General features: G+C 36.7%; 2 protein-coding genes across 2 annotated transcripts; both read left to right on the top strand.

Moving 5' to 3' along the window:
* Nucleotides 1-7505: 7505 nt before the first annotated feature.
* LOC109140653 (uncharacterized) lies at nucleotides 7506-15104 on the top strand. The gene is made up of 20 exons (XM_027279827.1): nucleotides 7506-7612; nucleotides 7795-7821; nucleotides 7994-8275; nucleotides 8426-8719; nucleotides 8966-9277; nucleotides 9651-9710; nucleotides 9975-10037; nucleotides 10380-10445; nucleotides 10604-10663; nucleotides 10756-10806; nucleotides 11098-11157; nucleotides 11595-11666; nucleotides 11842-11955; nucleotides 12055-12073; nucleotides 12229-12248; nucleotides 12368-12408; nucleotides 12535-12601; nucleotides 13075-13115; nucleotides 13210-14594; nucleotides 14682-15104. Exons 1-19 carry the CDS (start codon nucleotides 7579-7581, stop codon nucleotides 13297-13299), a joined length of 1773 nt encoding a protein of 590 aa, XP_027135628.1. The 5' UTR covers nucleotides 7506-7578; the 3' UTR covers nucleotides 13300-14594; nucleotides 14682-15104.
* Nucleotides 15105-16775: 1671 nt separating this feature from the next.
* LOC109140663 (uncharacterized) lies at nucleotides 16776-22760 on the top strand. The gene is made up of 12 exons (XM_027279828.1): nucleotides 16776-16910; nucleotides 17146-17172; nucleotides 17337-17618; nucleotides 17719-18015; nucleotides 18283-18594; nucleotides 18888-18947; nucleotides 19047-19106; nucleotides 19766-19813; nucleotides 19907-19966; nucleotides 20130-20234; nucleotides 21739-21785; nucleotides 21880-22760. The coding sequence occupies exons 1-12, from the start codon at nucleotides 16877-16879 to the stop codon at nucleotides 21970-21972; spliced, it is 1425 nt and encodes a 474-aa protein (XP_027135629.1). The 5' UTR covers nucleotides 16776-16876; the 3' UTR covers nucleotides 21973-22760.
* Nucleotides 22761-22865: the final 105 nt, after the last annotated feature.

A 22865-nucleotide genomic window follows, 5' to 3' on the forward strand; every position in this document is an offset into this window, starting at 1 on the left:
CTGTTTGCTGGACCATCTTTGCCACGAAAGATGACCAGTGTCTTACAATTTTCTTTGTTTTCTTTATTTAACTGATAGTCAGCATATTAGATAAAAGAGACACAACATCGTTGTCAGTGTTGAATTTGTATTGTTGCGTATTGCACATATAATTTCTCAATCATATTGTTGAGCTATGTGGTTCAACAGTAACAGTACTTTTTGAAATTAGAAAAAATGTAATTGGACATTTGTACAAGCTGTCTATTAGCAATGCAAATATTCTTAAATGTATCTGTAAAATGTTCTTTGTCAAAGTATTTTAAATGTACTTAAATATTTGTTCCTGGCAGCCAAATCCTGATTTATTTATTTTTTAAAGGTGATGTTAGATTTTATGAGAAATGTATTTTCATCTGTCTCCAGCCATAAGTATTGGGCTTCCTCCCTATACTATGACTGTACACCTTCTGGATGGGAAGAAATGTTTCCAGGGAATGTAAAGCAGCCAGACCTTGTCTAGAAAATGTACATAAGTTTTATAATTGGATATACTTTGTTTTCTCTTGTAACACTTCTATAACTATGCACTAAAATAAACCTACACATTTAAATAAAAAAGTACTTGGCACCAGTCTGCCAGCAGAGGGTGTTGTTGATGATGATGTACAGCCTTAGGGATAGATGTATATAACTCTATTGGGTGTTGAATCAACACAAGACACTATACTGACCTAAGTTCACCTGTCACATCGTGTGTCACTTCAGGTCACACACAGCAACAGAGAGCCAGTACGAGAGAGCAATAAGTTTGACAGGTTGTAGGATGTCTGAACAATGTTATATTCAAATTTATGGTTGATGGAAAAACTCCATACAACTTGTTGCCATGGTGACCCATTCAATTCAAAGTCAGCCCAAATGTGCTGTAGTTAGTAGTGTCACTTTCCATTCATAAAATCATTGAATGAAAGGTTTAGTATTATTCCTTTCTATATTTATTGTGTATTTATAATTTGAAGGGTTATCTTATTTTTATTTTATCTGCAAACTGTGTGTTGAAGGTCAGTCCTCATCTGCAGCTTCATTTCGAGTTGTGAGCATGTGAGACTTCACGTGGGTGTGAACAATTTTACCTACATTCAGTTCAACGGTTTACAAGGCTTCCCACATAAGAACATTAAAACCACTTTAAAGGCTGCAGAAACATCTAGATACCTAGACCAGATCTACACAGCTGCTTCTCTCATACTGATAATAGAAAACCACAGAGCAGACACAGGAGGTTTGGCTTGTGCAGCTTGCGGCTGATTATTTTTAAACTACTATTTTTGTGTTTTTCTACAGTCCAAACTGTGAATGTTTGATTTTGCACTCTCTCACGGCCCTCAGACTTATACTTTAACAAATGAGAAGCATTTCTCTAGACTCAATGTAAGCAAACTATACTGCGTTATGTCAGCAATCAGGACTGAGTGTGAGTGTTGGGTGCACTGTGTGTTCATTTAAAGTATTTGTAACATGAAACACAATCAAAAACCAAACAAAACTAGAATTAGTCAAAGAGAATGTTTTTACTCATGGAGGTGTTATTGTCAGCATATTCTAGTCTGGAGACACAGATGGCCACCACAGTGTTGAGATAGACTGGCACCCAGTCAAAGCCAAACAATTAATACTGCTGAGGACCTCAAGGCCCCCACGTAACCTTGTGTAACCTAAGGCTAGAAAATGTACATGTAAAAACACATGTAACACTAGTCCTGTCTTTTAAGAAAAAGCAACCAGTTAAACAAAGAGGACAATAAGATAACAGAAATGATAGCCACACGTGGTTGATTTGTTATATTTAAACGATACTGCATATGCTGTGGCCTGTCTGTTCATGTGATTCTCTTCTGCGGATTTCCTGTTCTGCAAAAAGACCCTTCTGTATGTCAAAGTCCACGTAGTCAGACCCACAAGTCTAGTCTTGGGCATTCAGTATTCAGCTTCATCATGGCTGGTCACCTGCTGTTAGTCGTCCTCTTGTGTAAGTTAAACCTCTTGATTCTTTCATAGTAAATGTGTCTAGTACTGGCACATGAGTACAGGTTTCTATTATTTGTAAGCACCAGATTAATATGTAGTATTATCACATTTCGTATCAGTATCAGCATGTTATATTACACTTTTACATCAGGTTGAGACAAGAACAGCATTAACATTAAATGTTTATTATTTATAATTACATCTGTTTCTCTTGTTAACACGTTTTTCTTTAACAGGTTCCTTTTCTGAGATGAGAACACAAGGTCAGTCCCTGAGTTTAATATTAGTTTTCATGGACAGGTTATTCTGTAATCAGTATGAACAGTTTAGTATGGTCTGCAATGATCTGACATTTTAATATACAATTTTGTAATAATACATTTTTGCAGCTATTAATTATTTGATGTGTACCTCTACATTTTCAGATCTTCTTCCTCCTAAACTGACAGTGAATCCACCGATGATCACAGAGACAGACTCAGTCGCACTGAACTGTCAGACTCCATCATCTGTTTCTGTGTCTCAGTGTTATTTTCGCTTTGTTAGAGGAGGACGTGGTCAAAGCTTCCCTTGTCTGCAGACACTGACAGGAAATGAGCTGCTGAAGATGTCACATCAGAGTTCACCTGCTGTGGTTAACGTGACATGTTTTTACCTTAAAGTGTATCAATCTCCTGAGAGTGACGTGTCCTCCATCACCATTCGAAGTGAGTGAACACTGCTTCTATGGACTTTATTCATCATTATTATTATTTTAAATAAATGCCAATTCAAGTTACTGAATCCAACATGTGTTCAAATTTACAGTACCTACTCCACCTAAACTGACAGTGAATCCACCGGTGATCACAGAGACAGACTCAGTCACACTGAACTGTCAGACTCCATCATCTGTTTCTGTGTCTCAGTGTTATTTCTACACTTTAAGTGGAGGAAATATCAGAGGCTCCTCTTGTCTGCAGACCATTATATTTTGTGTAATAGTTAATTAATTAATTAATTAATTACTTTTTCTTGTCAGAATGTTTGTTATTCTGAGCAATGATTACACACAGAATTATTATTTTGGTTTTAGTCACATGATTTGTTTTCATTTTATCACAGTTGGACTTGAAATCACAGACTTGTCTTAAAGTGCACTTGATAACAGAGTAGGTTTTTTTTGCATCTAATAACTTATCATTAATGTTTTTGTAGGTCAAACACCAAAAATGAGTCTTCAACATTTTCCTGCTGAATACGTTCTCTTTACTTGCTCTCTGCCTGGATCTGCTGATCGTGATACGAAATGCAACCTGTACTTTGGAGAATCAAGTCATCCAGCTCAAATAGCAACCATCAGGGGGAAAACAACCCCAACCAATCAGTGGATCTGCCAGTTTACTGTCACAATCGAAGATTTGTTGGGACATCTAAGTTCAGTTCAACAAAGTGATGCCAGCTGTGATTACACTTTGAGAAGTGAACCCAGCTCTTTGTCTCCTCGTAGTAATGGATGCAGCTTGACTGGTGAGTCAGAGAAGACAACACATCCACTAAAATATATTTATGAATAAATTGACCATTAACTGTGCTGGTACTGCATATTTGTGTTTGTATTTAAATTAATGTATTTTGAAACGTTTTGTGACTGTTTGATGTAATGTGCTGAGTCAACATTATGTTTAATGACATCACTGAAATCAGCTCACCATTTACCACAAGAAAAGCACGAGTGTAAGAAGAATGATTGAATATCTGATTTTAGTTTTGTGAACTGCACAAGTATGCTGTCCCACTCAGTTGTTTGCACTTGAAACTGACAGGTCCAAATCCATCTTCTTTTATTGTAGATATTGTGGAAAAAGAGTCACATGTGACACAGAGTATGACGACATCTACTGTGAGTACAACGACTGAAACTCCTGCAAAACAAACTTCAGGTAACTACAGATATATGAAGTGTGACTTCACATATCACAAATGAGTTTCAGAGTAAATTGAAATGTATATTTTTACATTCACTGGGTCTGAGTGTTGGTAGATCAAGTAGCATTTGTCAGAATGTTGGTTTGCTCTATGCAAACATACCATTTTTGTAAAATGTAAACAAATACAAGATTCAAAATTTGGACACAGTATTTTTTTCTGCTGGGTATGAGCAGTATGTATCACTCTGCAGTGTGACAGTGAAGCAACTTGTTTTGCATGTCCTTAACCTGAATTCAATGATTTATTATTATGTTCACAACTCTTGTTAAATGCAAAATTAGTAACATTCATGTTTGTTGAGCCAAACAAGTGAAACACATTTGTTTGTGACATTTGTTTGTGACTTCAAAACAGAAACGAAGAAGTGGTCGACATGGAAGATATGGACGTCGGTCATAGTTGTGACTAGTTTTGTAGTAATTGTGGGTGTTACCTATGTGGGAGTGACACGTCTCTGTACCAAAATAAGAACTGGTGAGAACATGATTTAAGCTTGAATGTTTTCTTCCTTTCTGCTGTTTGAGGGAGTTCTCAAAGAACCTGAGCATTAGGCTGGCAGAGCTATTGGCCTTTAAACACAGACACAGAGCTGTGAATGAGCTGTGAAGTTTATCAGAAACATTTGATCTCAATCAGCCAATACAAGCACAACTTCAAGACTCTACTTATCTCTTTAAAAAAATATGTTTTCCTTTCAGAAAGATATTCTGACAAGAGGTAAGAAACCTTCATCTTAACATAACTCAGAGATGTTTGGGGAAAAAAGTATATCTGTATACTATGTATATTATCCATCAGTGTGTTCTGCTTCATTGTGTAATGACAACACACTCTTTATTAAAACTTTCTTTACCTTAATTTTTGTTTAGGACACAAGCCAATGTCACTGGTAATGTAGACATTTAATTGTCAATCAGTGAATCTCACTTTATTACTTATACATACAGTACACGCAGCATTTATATTTTTCTTGTGTTGAGGTGTTTTATCTTCTGTTGCAGATGACGTTATGTGCATGCAAAGTCTCGACCATGGAGGATTGGTAATTCATTTCTTTTTCTGTCAGATGTAACATTCACAAGGCTGATAAATGTGATTTAATATGAAATGTTATTTATCTTTACTGTTATCTTAAGTTACCTGCAGGTAATGATGAAGCATACAGTGTGATCCCCTCAGTACCTGGAGCAGACTGTCCTGCTGGTGAGCTGCCTTTCACTTTACTCCTACATGAATGTAGAGTGAGGCTCCTGTACAGGATGGAGAACAGGCTCCAGGTTATACATACTGTAATCTACAATAGATTATTTTTTTTTTCATTTTTTTAGTCGTGTTAGCTGTTTATTAGGTGTGATTATGTGTTTTCTTAAAAATATACCAGAAACTGTATTTTATATTGTGACTAATATGGTAATTTTCATATATTTGCAAAGTTATACAATATATAGTTAACATTATATGAATAAGCACCACAGAAGCAAACATCATCTTAGCCCATTAGCACTTCAGATCAGATGGACTATGTAGGATTTTCTTTATTTACTGAAAAGCCACACATCTGAATTCTAAGATAAACATTATTTTATACTGACGGTACAATAAAATGCTAATCTTAGAGTATGGTTCTGTTTTACTCTCAGGTGCTGGGAAACTGAACAGACAAAGGCCTCATAACGATGACGTAAGTGCAACATGAGACACAGTATGTGTTTGTTATGTGGTATATAGATGCCATATATTTAAAGAGCTCTTACAGTTTGTTTGTTCCTTTTCTAGTCTGACGTATACCATGTGTACGCCACCATCCCTGAGGAGCCATCTCCATCAGCCTTGAACATGGTGTACAGCACAGTGCAGGCACACTGAAAGAAAATAAAAGAAGAGCTGTTTTATATGTTATGCATTGCAAATGTTCATGCTAAATGTTTTTATCAAAGTTATTAAAAGTAACAACTATGAGCAATTCAGCGTCACCAATTTATCTGCATTTCTTAGAGGTTATACAAATAACTAATGCTGCTTGAGGAAGGAGAAAGATGTAAAACACATCAGTATGTGGACTGTCCGACCTGAAGAATCTCTCTCAAAACGTCTGTCAAGGCCATTGAGACTGTTCCACTATAACACATTAGTATGGGGCCATAGTATCATATCTCAGGACAGTAACCGGACCTGGATGCTTGTTGAATTTATCGAATGCTTATTGCTGATCAGTGCCAATGTTGCTTTCAAGTATTTGGTGAAAACATAAAAAGCAAATGATAAACTAAAAGTCAAAGGTGTTTTTGGCAGTAATGAAAACAACAACAACAGCTGTCCTGTAGTCAATGTACTGCTTGTAAAGTCGGTATCTCAAACTTTCTCATCCTCTTGTTGTGCGTCCCTGCCAAAAGGTTTTTTCTTGTGTTAAGTCTGCTGTATGTCCTCATTTGTGTTACAGCTACACCCTCTGCTGGCAGAGGGTTATTTCTGCAACTTAAAGCTTTAAAATGGGGCAAAAATGTCATTTTGTTGCCACATAGCTTTCTCTGAACACAAAAACAGAGCCCTGTTTACCTGCTGAGGGGAGTATGAGTGTTAGGGCTTGAATGCAAGCGCAACTGTCTGCTTGGCAGCAACTTGTTATGCCTGGCTCGTTGAACAATAACACAATGAGGGAGGAGCACACGGGAACTGTTTAAGTGAACCGAAATATAAAAAAATAAATACAATGTGAGCAAACTATACTGAGTTATGACAGTAATTAGCAGTGAGTGTGGGTGTTGGGTGCTCTGAAACTGTGTAGCATGAAACAAGGCAACACGAAACACAATCAAGAACTAAAGTGGGTACCTGAAAAGCACAAGCCTTCCAGGAAGTGACCAAGAGAGAGAAAGAGCAAGAGGGAAGCCGCCTTGATCTCACCCAGCTTGTAAAACCTGACAACAATCCCTCAATCATGTGGGAGGGCCCAAACCACGAGGGAGACCACAAAGAAGAAACAAAAGCAGGCCAGCATAACACACTGTGTTAAGGCCTAGGGCTGTCACACACTGTCAGAGGTCAGTTTAGTATATGTTAGATTAGATTTAACCCTATAGGCCAAGAGCACACTGCTGGGAATGATTCAGGACTTGCTGCTTTTTTCAGTCAGTAGTAGTACAGTTATGGTAGGAGTTGGCAAATAAACAATTACAGCTCTGTTGGTTGGCCTGACATTGTTGCATACAGGGCCAGTGCACATGACATGTTTAATTGACAGAAAGTGAAATGCAGAGGCTTCAGTGGTATCACAATGTTCACAAACACAAAAAATAAGAAATGGTCATGGTTTGGTTTTGCTTTCTGTGATGTACATGTAACACTAGTCTTGCCTTTTAAGGAAAAGCAACCAGTTCAACAAACAAGACAATAAGAAAGCAGAAATGAAATGTACCTTTGCTCTGCCATCGGAGGTAGGTTTGATCTAAATATACCATCCACAAATACTGTGACCTGTCTGTTCATGCGACTGTCTTTTGCGGATTTCCTGTTCTGTAAAAAGACCCTTTTGTATGTCAAAGTCCACGTAGTCAGACACACAAGTCTAGTCTTAGACATTCAGTATTCAGCTTCATCATGGCTGGTCACCTGCTGTTAGTCGTCCTCTTGTGTAAGTTAAACCTCTTGTTTCTTTCATTGTAAATTTAGGCAGTTACATACCAGTACCAGTATTGGTATCAGCATGTTATATTATACTTTTACATTACATTGAAAGAAGTACAGCATTAACATTAAATGTTTATTATTTATAATTACATCTGTTTCTCTTGTTAACACGTTTTTCTTGAACAGGTTTCTTTTCTGAGATGAGAACACAAGGTCAGTCCCTGAGTTTAATATTAGTTTTCATGGACAGGTTATTCTGTAATCACAGTATGAACAGTTTAGTATAGTCTTCAATATACACTTCAATATACAATTTAATATACAATTTTGTAATAATACATTTTTGTAGCTATTGATTATTTGATGTGTACCTCTACATTTTCAGATCTTCTTCCACCTAAACTGACAGTGAATCCACCGGTGATCACAGAGACAGACTCAGTCACACTGGACTGTCAGACTCCATCATCTGTTTCTGTGTCTCAGTGTTATTTTCGCTTTGTTAGAGGAGGACGTGGTAAAAGCTTCCCTTGTCTGCAGACACTGACAGGAACTGAGCTGCTGAAGTTGTCACATCAGAGTTCACCTGCTGAGGTTAAAGTGACATGTTGTTACTTTTATGTGCATCTATCTCCTGAGAGTGACGTGTCCTCCATCATCATTCAAAGTGAGTGAACACTGCTGCTATGGACTTCATGGACAGGTTATTCTGTATAGTTCAGTATAGTCACAAATGAATCTAACAATTTAATAAATAATTTTATAGTAACAAATATTGCAGCTATTAATTATATGATGTGTTTCACTACATTTTCAGCTCTTCTTCCACCTAAACTGACAGTGAATCCACCGGAGATCACAGAGACAGACTCAGTCACACTGAACTGTCAGACTCCATCATCTGTTTCTGTGTCTCAGTGTTCTTTCAATCTGGGGCGGGGAAATACGCAAGTCTTCTCTTGTATGAAGACACTGACAGGAGAGGAGCTGCTGTACATGTCACGTCAAAGTTTACCAGCTGAAGTAAAAATAGATTGTTTTTACGCTGTAAAGGTTGGAGATATAAAATCTCCATCTCTACACAGTGACACGTCCTCCATCTTCATACACAGTGAGTAACTGTTTCTCTCATTCTTTCATATCATATGTCATCATATAATGTCAGTGCAAGATAACTCTTCGTGTCACATTTTAGAAGGATGATTCAACAATGTTCATTCTCATTCATCATCATGTGTTGAATGAGATGTGACAGTAGGACTTCCGTCATTGTTTGAAATTGTTGCGACAACATCCAGTGTACCTGATCACAGAATAGTTCTTTGTATTTAATAACTTTTCATTAATCTTTTTGTAGGTCAAACACCAATCATGAGTCTTCAACATTTTCCTGGTGAATACGTTCTCTTTACTTGCTCTCTGCCTGGATCTGCTGATCATGATACGACATGTAACCTGTACTTTGGAGAATCAAGTCGTCCAGTTAATACAACAACCATCGGGACGAAAAGAAACTCAAACAATCAGTGGTTCTGCCAGTTTACTGTTACAATTGAAGATTTGATGAGACGTCTACGTTCAGTTCAACAAAGTGATGCCAGCTGTGATTACAGTTCAAGGAGTAAACCCAACCCTCTGTTTCCTCGTAGTGATGGATACAGCTTGACTGGTGAGTCAGAGAAGACATAATTACACATGCTACACTGACTTTACTGTATGTCACACAACACAACATTTCCTTTTAAATGAATGAGTGTATTCAAGTAACAAACTAACTACTACAAAAAGTCTTACACGCTAGTCACATAAAAAGTGTTCATGTTGTGGTTACAGTAGGTTTATCCCTGTCATTGTGTGACAAGCACATAAGGATACTCCTGTGGCTGATTAAGGGAGCCGTCCAACATTTACTCTGTTGAGCTGTTAGTACTTTGAATATTATGTTATGAAGGCTTATGAAGCACTGTGTATTACTGTATGTTAATCAGAAAATATTAAAAATGTTGATTAATTTGTAAAAAAAAATATTTCTTTTCTTGTAGGTATCATGGAAAAAGAATCAAGCACGACCACCACAGAATCAACATTTGCTGTGACCACAGGTAGGACATGCTCTACACCTCAACAGGAATGCAGAAAAGTGTTTTGTTTGTTTACTCACCAGCCCTTTGTGCTTTAATGAGATAGAGATAAAATGACAGGAAATGAGGCAGGAAGAAGATACCTTTTAGAAAAGTACTTCTTTTTAAATGTAATATTTATTCTTATGTATTTAATGACAATATTACAGATGAAATTCACAGGAGTGCATAACAAAATCAAAATCTACAGTGTTTTTAATGTTTCTGACACTTTATATATGACAGTAGATCCGACACTTCATGAGTCTAGCACTGAGTCCCCTGTAACCCCACCAGACCCAGCACCAGGTGAACAAAAACACATATTGTTATTGATATTCAAAATAATATGTATTTCATTTTAGTATTTGTCAGCAAGATATATGGACACATTTTATTTCTGCTGGCTATGAGCAGTATGTATCGCTCTGCAGTGAAGTAACCTGTTTTGCATAATCACAATGCTTAACATGTCCTTAACCTGAATTCAATAATTTATCAACATGTTCACAGCTTTATTTGCATTTACTATGAGCTCAGGTAAGACATGCTCTAAATCTAAAAAGCAACCCAGAATGTAATCACATATATGTATACGTATATATGTATATAAAACATTCAAATTTTTGTTTTTGTGCATTTACTCACCAGATGTGACTGTTAGCAGCCCTGGTGATTCCACGTTTGTCCTGTCAAGTCCTGTCACTCCATCATCAGGTAACTGTATCATAGATAATAGATGATTTAAGTGTGACATAGCCAATCACAAATTATGTTTTTAGCAGTGCTGTTAGATAGGATCATATTCTCAAGTGATTGCACACAGATGTCTACTCATGAAACTGACTGACTCCAAATACCTTCTTTTATTGTAGGTACTGTGGAAGAAGAGTCATGGATGACGCAGACTGTGATGACGTTTACTATGACCACAGGTGGGACATATTACCCAGTTTATTAGATATTTAATAGAGTACTATCTATATTTGTTGTTTTGAAAGTTCTAAAATACTTTTTCATTTACCAGGTCTAGACGCTGATGCTACAACTCCTGAAACTCCTGCAGAACAAACTTCAGGTAACTACAGATATATGAAGTATGACTTCACGAATCACAAATGTGTTTCTGAGTAAATTGAAATGTATATATTTACATTCACTGGGTCTGAGTGTTGCTAGATCAAGTAGCATCAGGTGACACATTTCCTCGGTTTAACAATGAGTCATGCTGATTTTTTTAATCAGATACTGAAAGAGATAAAATGTCAGGAAATGAGGAAGTGAGAGCTTAATTTTTTTATGAGATGCATTTTAAATGCTTTGCTGTGTATGTTTTCAATGTTTCTAACAATTTTATTTCATTTACCAGGTCTGACAGTGAGCACGCCTCATGTTACAACTCCTGAAACTCCTGCAAAACAAACATCAGGTAATGTGATTACAAATATAGTATAACTTTAATTTATCACAAATTACAAATGTGTTTTTTCCTGTTTTGACCATTTTGAAATGTATATTTCTACATTCACTGAGTCTGATTGTTGGTAGAACAAGAAACACTTTAGTAGTTAGTTTTATTTATACTTCCCTAACACCACTGAAACCAGCATCAGGTGACACAACTACTCAGTTTCTAAATGATTGGTGCTGACCTTAAAACATTTTTTCACACTTTATTTAAGATACAATGAGATAAAATGACAGGAAATGGGTAATTGAGATATGCATTTAAATTTTAATATTCATAATCACAGACAGATCTCAGCATCAGGTGACAATATTACAGGCAGGATTCATATAAAATAATATAAAAACAAATAAAATACAGTTTTTTTTAAATCACTTCTGACTTTTTATATATTCCAGTAGATCAGACACTTCATGAGTCCAACAATAAAGCTAACTTGTCTCCTGTAACTCCACCAAAGCCAGCACCAGGTGAGCAAAAAACATATACAGCTTTATCTGTCCTAAAAATAATATGTATTTAATTTAAAAAAAAAGTATCTGGCAGGATGTTAGTTTGCTTTATATCCTTTTTGTAAAACATAACACAGTCTTCCTGGTTTTGTGTGAGAAGTGAAATACACCCTTGTTTGTGACTTCAAAACAGAAACAAAGAAGTGGAAGTGGAAGATATGGATGTTGGTCATAGTTGTGACTAGTTTTGGAGTAATTGTGGGTGTTACCTTTGTGGGAGTGACACTTCTCTGTACCAAAAGAACTGGTGAGAACATGATTTAAGCTTGAATGTTTTCTTCCTTTCTGCTGTTATAAAAGCACAATTTCAACACAATTCTCTCTTTTTTTATATTTTTCCTTTCAGAAAGATATTCTGACCAGAGGTGAGAAACCTTCATCTTAAAGGTCGTGGCCACATAACTCACAGAGATGTTTGGGGAAAGAAATATATTCATCTGTATACTATGTATATTATCCCTTCATTGTGTAATGACAACACACTCTTTATTAAAACTTTCTTTACTTAATTTTTGTTTAGGACACAAGCCAATGTCACTGGTAATGTAGACATTTAATTAATAATTAGTGAATCTTACTGTATTACTTATACATACAGTACACAGTACACGCAGCATTTATATTTTTCTTGTGTTGAGATGTTTTACCTTCTGTTGCAGATGACGTTATGTGCATGCAAAGTCTCGACCATGGAGGATTGGTAATTAATTTCTTTTTCTGTCAGATGTAACATTCACATCACTGAAAAATAATCAAACATTTGAATGACAAAGCTGATAAATGTGATTTAATATGAAATGTTATTCATCTTTACTGTTATCTTAAGTTACCTGCAGGTGATGATGAAGCATACAGTGTGATCACCTCAGTACCTGGAGCAGACTGTCCTGCTGGTGAGCTGCCTTTCACTTTACTCCTACATGATTTTAGAGTGAGGCTCCTGTACAGGATGGAGAACAGGCTCCAGGTTATACATACTGTAATCTCTAATAAAATATTTTCTTAATTTATTTTTAGTTGTTTATTGGGTGTTATTTTAAAGATATACCAGAATCTGTATTTCATATTATAACTATAATTAATATATGTAATTTAATATACTCTCATAACTATATAATATATAATGAATATAGTATGAATTAGCACCACAGCAACACAGATAGTGTGTTTGTGTGTTAGCACTTGTTGTTAAAAGGAGATTTTTGTTCCTATAATATATGTACTGTCTTTTGATACAAGCAGATATTAAATCACTTATTACAGACGTATACTTTTAGGGGAGCACAATCACTGTCAAATTCTTGGCATTTCATACAGACGGTGCAATAAATGCTAATCTTAGGGTATGGTTCTGTCTTACTCACAGGTTCTAAGAAACTGGACAGACAAAGGCCTCAAAATGAAGACGTAAGTGAGATGCAGTATATAATCTGTTTGTTATTGTGGTTTATAGATGCCATATATTTAAAGAGCTCTTACAGTTTGTTTGTTCCTTTTCTAGTCTGACATATACCATGTGTACGCCACCATCCCTGAGGAGCCATCTCCATCAGCCCTGAACATGGTGTACAGCACAGTGCGGGCACATTGAAACGCATTTTATAGTGTATCTTACATGAATCTTATTAGATCTAATAATGATTGAAAAATCAAACGATGTACTTTTTAAAAAGCCTTTGACACAGTCGACTGCACAATTTGAGCCTTTGTCCATTTCTCGTGGAGTGCCACAAGGCTGTCCCCTCCTGTTGTTGCTTTATATTAATAGGATGAAAAACAGCCGGGTTAAAGAAGCAACAGGAAACATTATTTGATCACTGATCAGTTTATACATTATAGATTTGGTTTTCAGACAACAGGCTGCTTTTACTCTTTAAGGTGAGGTTTTGTTTGGATCAATTAGGCTGAGAAGCACAAAACAAACTGATAAACTATGTTGGCAGGTGGCTTAACTAGTTTCCAATGGATGGCTGAGTATGTCACATTTATTTTAGATACAGTTTATACTGTAGGATGTTACATAGAAGTGTCAGCTGTTTATTAAGGTGGAGGAAGTTTATAGTCGTAACACCAGAGCTACTATCGCAAACTTGAACTCCAAGTCTCAGAGGGATAAGGATTCTTAGTGTATGCTGTTGAATGAGCTTCCTTTCTTAGTTAAGGAGGAGTCAAACTATCCTAACTTAAACAATGGCTGCTTGAAACTACCTAAAAGAATGTGAATACATATAAAAGTGTGAACATAAATGTGAATTTGAATAGATAGATTGAGATATTGCAGAATACAACAGGAGGCAATCTTAAAGTGTAGATAAATATAATTGCACAGTGTAGCTTAATTTAATTAAATTGTAAAATAAGTTATGTTTGATGTGAATAAGTGTATGCACATATAGAATGAAATGATAACAGCTACATTCAGTCATGCTGGTGAGTCTGACAGCTGTTGGAATGAAGTACCTGTGGTTGTGCTCCGTCTTACATGGTGGGAGTAGCAGTCTGTTGCTGTTTAAGGCCCCCACAGTCTCATGCAGGGGGTGAGAGGAGTTGTTCACTCCCCCCTATAGAGTGTAGGGGGCGGAGGGTAGTCCCTATACTATGACTTCTGTACACCTTCTGGATGGGAAGAAATGTTTCCAGGGAATGTAAAGCAGCCAGAACTTGTCTAGAAAATGTACTCTGCAGCAGGTTGAGTTGCAAGGCACGTGTTCATTTTGTAACCGTATTTTCTATTTCATAATTTTCTGTTTATATTATATGTTTAACATAAGTTTTGAAATTGGATATACTTTGTTTTCTCTTGTAACACTTCTATAACTATGCACTAAAATAAACCTACACACTTAAATAAAAAAGTACTTGGCACCAGTCTGCCAGCAGAGGGTGGTGTTGTTGATGATGTACAGCCTCAAGGATAGATGTATATAACTCTATTGGGTGTTGGATCAACACAAGACACTATACTGACCTAAGTTCACCTGTCACATTGCATGTCACTTCAGGTCACACACAGCAACAGAGAGCCAGTCAGTCAGTTTAGTCAGTCCAGGAGACAGAGAGCCTTGTTTAGATTCACAGATGACCACAGAGCAGCATGGGGAGCGCTATATCATTTCAACCCTATGTAAAGAGGGGGAATTCCTTCACATTGAGCTTAGCTGGTGACGTTTCTGTGATATCAGCAAGCACACAACACAAAAGGTTGGTGCTCAGTGTTGCAGAATGTGGAAACCAAGCCATAAGATGAGACATATGAGTCCAAATACAACATTATGAGGAATTACAAGGGGTCTTAGTGTGTGGTGGGAGCAGGAAAGATATGTGAAGAGCAAAAAGAGGCAGCTAATAAATCATATATATTTGTATATAATGCGAAATCTGCAATAAGTTTGACAGGTTGTAGGATGTCTGAACAATGTTATATTGAAATTTATGATTGATAGGAAAACCGCATACAACTTGTTGCCATGGTTACCCATTAATTACATATCAGTGTAGCTCTTGTGTCCATATTTATTTATCAAAATACGAATTCAAAGTCAGCCCAGATATGCTGTAGTTAGTAGTGCCACTTTCCATTCATAAAATCATTGAATGAAAGGTTTAGTATTATTCCTTTCTATATTTATTGTGTACTCATCATTTGAAGGGTTATCATATTTTTTTATCTATTTTATCTTATTTGCAAACTGTGTGTTGAAGGTCAGTCCTCATCTGCAGCTTCATTTCTAGTCTGTTTTCAGTTGTGAGCATGTGAGACTTTATGTGAGCATGTGAACAGTTTATAAAGCTTCCCACATAAGAACATTAAAACCACTTTAAAGGCTGCAGAAACATCTAGATACCTAGACCAGATCTACACAGCTTCTTCTCTCATACTGAAAATAGAAAACCACAGAGCAGACATGTGGGGTTTGGCTTGTGCAGCTTGAGCCTGATTATTTTTAAACTACACAAACTATTTTTGTGTTTTTCTACAGTCCAAACTGTGAATGTTTGATTCTGCACTCTCTCACGACCCTCAGACTTATATTTGAACAAATGAGAAGCATTTCTCTAGACTCACTTTGACAAGAGGACACACTCAAACACAACACATTAAAAAGGCCCAAAGTAGAGGACTGAGGTCTTTCGCCACTGCCCCTGCTCGCTTTAATTTACAAACCCTGATAGATTGCACCTGGCAGGATGCGCTTCACCTGATCTCATTTTACCAGAAGTGTGATTGTTGGGGCTGAAATTACTGTGATTAAGTGCAACTGTCTGCTTCACAGCAATGTTTTATGCCTGTCTCACTGAGGACACACAGCAAGCATTCAAGTGAACCAAAATATGTATTTATATATTTATTTATTATTACATATATACAATTCAATGTAAGGAAACTATACTGCGTTATGTCAGCAATCAGGACTGAGTGTGGGTGTTGGGTGTACTGTGTGTTCATTTAAAGTATTTGTAACATGAAACACAGTCAAAAACCAAACAAAACCAAAGTGGGTGTCTGAAAGTAGAGCGAGCAATAGAGGAAGAGCAAGAAAAAGCTGTCTTAGTAAAACATAGTTAGCAGGTGGGAGGGCCCAAACCACCAGGAAGCCCAAACAACAGAGGCAGGTCAGCGTAACACACTGTGTTAAGGCCTCGGGCTGTCACAAACTGTCAGTGCACATTACCATGTTTAATGGACAGAAGCACACACACTGAAAAGTGGTTATCAAGATGGTGTCCCACATATAAGTCTGTTTGTAGACTCACATGCCTGTTCACAAATCATACATGTTTGGGTTCAGTGGTGATCTTTCTCTGTCAAGTGCTTCTCTGAAAATAAGCCTATAAGCCTCATTACAGCATAACTGGACATAAGAAGTGAAATGCAGAAGCTGCAGAGGTATCACAATGTTCAAAAACACTGAAAATAAGAAATGTTCATGGTTTGGTTTTATTAGCAACCAGTTCAACAAAGAGGACTATAAGAAGACAGAACTGAAATGATGAACATAACCACACGTGGTTGATTGTTTAAACGATACTGCATATGCTGTGACCTGTCTGTTCATGCAACTCTCTTCTGCGGATTTCCTGTTCCGCAAAAAGACCCTTTTGTATGTCAAAGTCCACGTAGTCAGACCCACAAGTCTAGTCTTAGACATTCAGTATTCAGCTTCATCATGGCTGGTCACCTGCTGTTAGTCGTCCTCTTGTGTAAGTTAAACCTCTTGTTTCTTTTATAGTAAATGTGTCTCGTACTGGCACACGAGTACAGGTTTCTATTATTTGTAAGCACCAGATTAATATGTAGTATTATCACATTTCGTATCAGTATCAGCATGTTATATTACACTTTTACATCAGGTTGAGAGAAGTACAGCATTAACATTAAATGTTTATTATTTATAATTACATCGGTTTCTCTTGTTAACACGTTTTTCTTTAACAGGTTCCTTTTCTGAGATGAGAGCACAAGGTCAGTCCCTGAGTTTAATATTAGTTTTCATGGACAGGTTATTCTGTAATCACAGTATGAACAGTTTAGTATAGTCTGCAATGATCTGACATTTTAATATACAATTTTGTAATAATACATTTTTGCAGCTATTAATTATTTGATGTGTACCTCTACATTTTCAGCTCTTCTTCCACCTAAACTGACAGTGAATCCACCGATGATCACAGAGACAGACTCAGTCACACTGAACTGTCAGACTCCATCATCTGTTTCTGTGTCTGAGTGTTATTTTCGCTTTGTTAGAGGAGGACCTGGTAAAAGCTTCCCTTGTCTGCAGATACTGACAGGAAATGAGCTGCTGAAGATGTCACATCAGAGTTCACCTGCTGAGGTTAAAGTGACATGTTTTTACCTTAAAGTGCATCAATCTCCTGACAGTGACGTGTCCTCCATCACCATTCGAAGTGAGTGAACACTGCTGCTATGGACTTTATTCATCATTATTATTTTTTTAAATAAATGCCAATTCAAGTTACTGAATCCAACATGTGTTCAAATTTACAGTATCTACTCCACCTGAACTGACAGTGAATCCACCGGTGATCACAGAGACAGACTCAGTCACATTGAACTGTCAGACTCCATCATCTGTTTCTGTGTCTCAGTGTTATTTCTACACTTTAAGTAGAGGAAATATCAGAGGCTCCTCTTGTCTGCAGACTCTGACAGGAACTGAGCTGCTGAAGATGTCACATCAGAGTTCACCTGCTGAGGTTAAAGTAATTTGTTATTACACTTTAAAGCTTGGAGAGGAAGTTTCTCCATCTCCACACAGTGACACATCCTCCATCACCATACACAGTGAGTAACTGCTTCTATCAATATCATTATATTTTGTGTAATAGTTCATTACACTTAATTAATTAATGAATTAATTAATTTTTCTTGTCAGAATGTGTGTTATTCTGAGCAATGATTACACACAGAATTATTATTTTGGTTTTAGTCACATGATTTGTTTTTCATTTTATCACAGTTGGACTTGAAATCACAGACTTGTCTTAAAGTGCACTTGATAACAGAGTAGTTTTTTTTGCATCTAATAACTTATCATTAATGTTTTTGTAGGTCAAACACCAAAAATGAGTCTTCAACGTTTTCCTGGTGAACACGTTCTCTTTACTTGCTCTCTGCCTGGATCTGCTAATCATGATACGAAATGTAACCTGTACTTTGGAGAATCAAGACGTCCAGTTCGAACAGCAACCATCATGGAGAAAAGATCCTCAAAGAATCAGTGGATCTGCCAGTTTATTGTCACAATCGAAGATTTGTTGGGACATCTACGTTCAGTTCAACAAAGCGATGCCAGCTGTGATTACACTTTGAGAAGTGAACCCAACTCTTTGTCTCCTCGTAGTGATGGATACAGCTTGACTGGTAAGTCAGAGAAGTCAACACATCCACTAAAATAGATTTATGAATAAATTGACCATTAACTGTGTTGTGTACAGTCCTGCATATTTGTGTTTGTATTTAAATGAATGACCGTTTGATGTAATGTGCTGAGTCAACATTATGTTTAATGACATCACTGAAATCAGCTCACCATTTTCCACAACAAAAGCACAATTATAAGAAGAATGATTGAATATCTGATTTCTAGTTTTGTGAACTGCTCAGTTGTTTGCACATAAAACTGACAGGTCCAAATCCATCTTCTTTTATTGTAGATATCATGGAAAAGGAGTCACATGTGACACAGACTATGACGACATCTATTGTTACTACAGGTAGAAAATGTCATGCATTTGATACAAATCATTATCACAAACTAATAGGTGTTATTTTGAAAGTTTTAAAAGAATTTTTAAAAAAAATTTTTTTACCAGCATTGACAGTTAGCACCGCTCATACTTCCACTCCTGTAACTCCTGCAACACAAACATCAGGTAACAGATTATAGATATATTGAGTGTGACTTAAGTTAATGGCAAATCATATGTTCCCTGAGTATTATGACTGTTTTGATAGATGCTTCCTTCATTTATTGTCGCAGATAGTTTTTTACTAACATTAGTGAAACAGCCTTTAGGAGATTCAAGCTTTCACACTTTTGTTGACAAATATACTATGTAATATTTAACAGCAGACACATATTTACATGTAAAACAATGAATACGTTCATAAAAAGTCTTTTAGTCAGTTTAGTCTGAGAGTGTGTGATGGACATGCAGCTGCTTATGAGTATTGAAGTTAGATTTCTTATTGTGGAGATGTTAGCCAACATGTTTCAGATAAAATAAAATTCTTAAGCACACATATTATAATCTGTACACCTAATCCAAAGGAAGACAAAGTATAGCCTAAATTTTAAAATGTTTAATGCCTGTAAGAAACACATACAAGTATGACCTCTGTGAATCGACTTGAAAAACACTTTGCTTCATTCAGGAGGTGGACCCTTTACTATGTCAAGTGTCACTGCTTTCCTAACATCAGTGAAACCAGCATCAGGTGGTTCATCCACATGACAACAATGTGCTGCTTACAATAAGTTCAAAGGAAGACAACATATAGTTTTATTGTCTGTATGTTTTTCTTTTTTAAGATACAGATATGACCTCTATGAATCCTGGTGATAATGATGAAACAAGAGATAATGTAGACTAAAGAATCCAATATTGCATCAAAATGCTCACACGCATAGCTGTAAATGTTTTAAAAACATTTGTGGCCGTGTATTTCCCAGGTTCAAGTGTTAGTACACCGGGCACCAAAGGAACAGCAACCTCTCGTGATACAGCTTCAGGTGATTAGAGTACGCTTGATTCCTTCTGGTTAAAGACTTTGCTTTACATTTTTAAGCTTGCAGTGTGCACTGGTATATAATTGTTGAAATTGTTATAGTTATGCACAGGATGTATCGTGAGAAGCAAAACTGATGTTTGTTTGTGGCCTCTATTGTTTTACAGCAGGAAAGAGGATATGGACCCTTGCAGCACTTGCGACTGGTTGTGGAGTAACTCTGGGCATCATCTTGATGGTTTCTGCAATTGGTTGTAACAGAAGAAGAAGTGGTGAGAACTTTGTCTGATACAGTCAGTCTTTTTTTTTATTTGAGTGTTGCACACATATCGTAGGATTTCATGCCAAAAATCTAACAACCTTTCAGCAGTTTGTCTCATAATTAAATGTACATTTTTGCAATCATTGCATGTTATGATTTAGTTAGTTTGAGAGGTTTAAACAGCTACTGGAAAGAAACAAACAACAAAAAGAGATAGTGCTTCAGTCAGAGGCACTCATAAAGCAACTGGCCTTTTGTAGCATTGACTATTCAGTTAAATGTAGCAAGAGGTTGTGCTCTCTTGCCGTGAGTGTATCAGCAGAATATCAGTGGGGAGTGTCAGGATATAATGGCTGATTGTCACACAGCTGGCGGGGGAGCCACAGATAGTAAAGCATGAATGAAACAGATGATGGCAGTCAGCTACTGCAAGCTTATATTGTGTATGGATGAAGAATGTGTAATATGTTAGAATAATGAACAAAAAGGTATGTTTAAAGGTGTGTAATAATATTAAAGTCTGTGTAAAGTAAGAACATAATAATAATAATATGTATTCTGAAGAGTAGACCAAAGCAGAAAATGTTATTAACCACACCGCTAAATTTGAATGATTAAAAATATTGACAAGTTTATGAAAAATGAGGTACAAATTTCTAGTATTAAAGTATTCTCAGCTCCAGGGCTGTGGGTGTGTGTCTGCTGAATGCGCTGAAGCCACGCACACTCATGGAGCAGTGATTTTGAAGCAACTGCAGCGTGTGAGATAAGTTCAGAAAATGTCATAACTAACTTTGAAACACTCAGGGATGCTCAGGGTGGCCTCAGTGTGTCACTGAGCCACCCTTTAGGACCGCCCAGGAAATCCACAGTTTCAACCTCTAACTCCACATTTCAGTAATAAATCATTCTTTGTTGTTGTCTGTGTTTTCAGCAACTGCTTTCCAACATATTTAATGTATTCTGAAAGCAATCTCAGAATTGCCTTTACACGGACTTTAATGAAAGCACACTGTCCGCACTTTATTAGTGTTTGTAACAATGAGCTGTGATCGTGTGGTGATAATATAATTGCACAGACAACACCTCCCCCTACTCCTTACTGAGCTCCACCTGAGGTGAGGCAGCTTTTTGTTTTAAATACAAAAGCATTTCACAGTGCTTTACATAAGCAAAGAAACGTAATAGAATGACATTTAAAAGAATATATGTAATAAAAACAGGCACATTTATTAAGATAGAATAAACTTAAATAAAAAAAATATTATACGCATAAAATGAAATAAACTACAAATGGAATAGACAGTTACAGTGCAGTAATAAGTTGTAAGTTGCCCCAAATGAAACAAAGGAAATAAAAAACTACAGTAGAGGAACCAATTACTGAAATTCAGGAGAACAAGTGACATAATTTGTTCTGAATTGCGGTAGTGAGGGATGTTGGGAGGCCTCTGAGGGAATTCATCCTACAATAAAACACGTCATGAGAAACAATCATCCTACATCCTTCTCAGTTTCAGGTTCTGAGGAAGTGGACAAACAGGAACCTGAAAATGAGACTGTAAGTCTGACATGAGGTAAAATATTAAATACAGTATATACAGTATATACATATAAATAAATAGATGCTACAGTTGGTTTCTTTCTTTTTCCAGTCTGACACATACCATTTGTACTCCACCATCTCTGAGGAGCCAACTGGATTTGCCCTGAAGGACATGGTGTACAGCACCGTGCAGACACACTGAAACACAGTGGGAGGTGGTCCACGCCAGGGAGGCCTTCAAACTGTTTCAGGTTCCAGTGAATGGATATGAACAAAATATTACATCGAGATTCAATTCAATTCATTTACATAGTGCCATATCATAACAAAAGTTATCTCATGACACTTTTCATCCAAAGCAGGTTTAGACTGTACTCTTTATAATATTATTTACAGAGGCCGAGCAAACACTTAGCGACAGTGGCAAGGAAAAACTTCCTTTTAACAGGCAGAAACCTCGGGCAGACCAAGGCTTATTGGTAGACAGTCATCCACCACGACCAGTTAAGTTAAAGACAGAGAGGGGGGGCGTCGTGCAGGACCACAGCAGCAGCCACGATCCATGAGAACCTCCCGGATGAGAGAGCACAGAAACTCCAGGGAAGAAGTTTAGTTAGTAACATGTGAGTTGATTTAAATTTAGAGATCCAGCAGTTTTGGGGGAATTTTAATGTTTTTCCTGCTTTCCCAGAGTCAGAACCTCATATAGGAAGGGAAAGACCTTTTTGTATTTGGTCTGTTTGTATATCAGTCCCTAATTTCAGCTTCCTCAATTCACAATCTGTCAGGTCAAGCACAGAATGTCCAGTATTGCAAATATTGAGTTTGTTTTTAAATCTGTGCATATCAACATAATGTATGTGAGCTGTTTCAATTTGTCTTTTAGGTAAGAACTGCACTAAATACAAAGTGCATATATATGTATCTTATCATAAGATTCTGTTTGGCTTCAATCGTTGTAAATGATTAAATTAGTACAAAAATTCTAAAAACAAGACAAATATTTGTGATTGTGCTTTTGTTTTCAGTGATGTACATACACCATTAGTGCTTCCATTTAAAAAAAAAAAGGAACAAGTAAAGCAAACCATAAGA

This window comes from Larimichthys crocea, chromosome VI (genome assembly GCF_000972845.2).
Source record: "Larimichthys crocea isolate SSNF chromosome VI, L_crocea_2.0, whole genome shotgun sequence".
NCBI lineage: Eukaryota > Metazoa > Chordata > Actinopteri > Sciaenidae > Larimichthys > Larimichthys crocea.

Excerpts from the sequence above, each read along its gene's own strand:
- LOC109140653 (XM_027279827.1), top strand. The coding sequence starts at position 7,579 with ATGGCTGGTCACCTGCTGTTAGTCGTCCTCTTGT. Across the intron at positions 11,667-11,841 it reads TCCACCAAAGCCAGCACCAG|AAACAAAGAAGTGGAAGTGG; the intron begins GTGAGCAAAAAA and ends ACTTCAAAACAG. Across the intron at positions 12,409-12,534 it reads GTCTCGACCATGGAGGATTG|TTACCTGCAGGTGATGATGA; the intron begins GTAATTAATTTC and ends TGTTATCTTAAG.
- LOC109140663 (XM_027279828.1), top strand. The coding sequence starts at position 16,877 with ATGGCTGGTCACCTGCTGTTAGTCGTCCTCTTGT. Across the intron at positions 16,911-17,145 it reads GCTGTTAGTCGTCCTCTTGT|GTTCCTTTTCTGAGATGAGA; the intron begins GTAAGTTAAACC and ends TTTCTTTAACAG. Across the intron at positions 19,814-19,906 it reads TGATAATGATGAAACAAGAG|GTTCAAGTGTTAGTACACCG; the intron begins ATAATGTAGACT and ends TGTATTTCCCAG.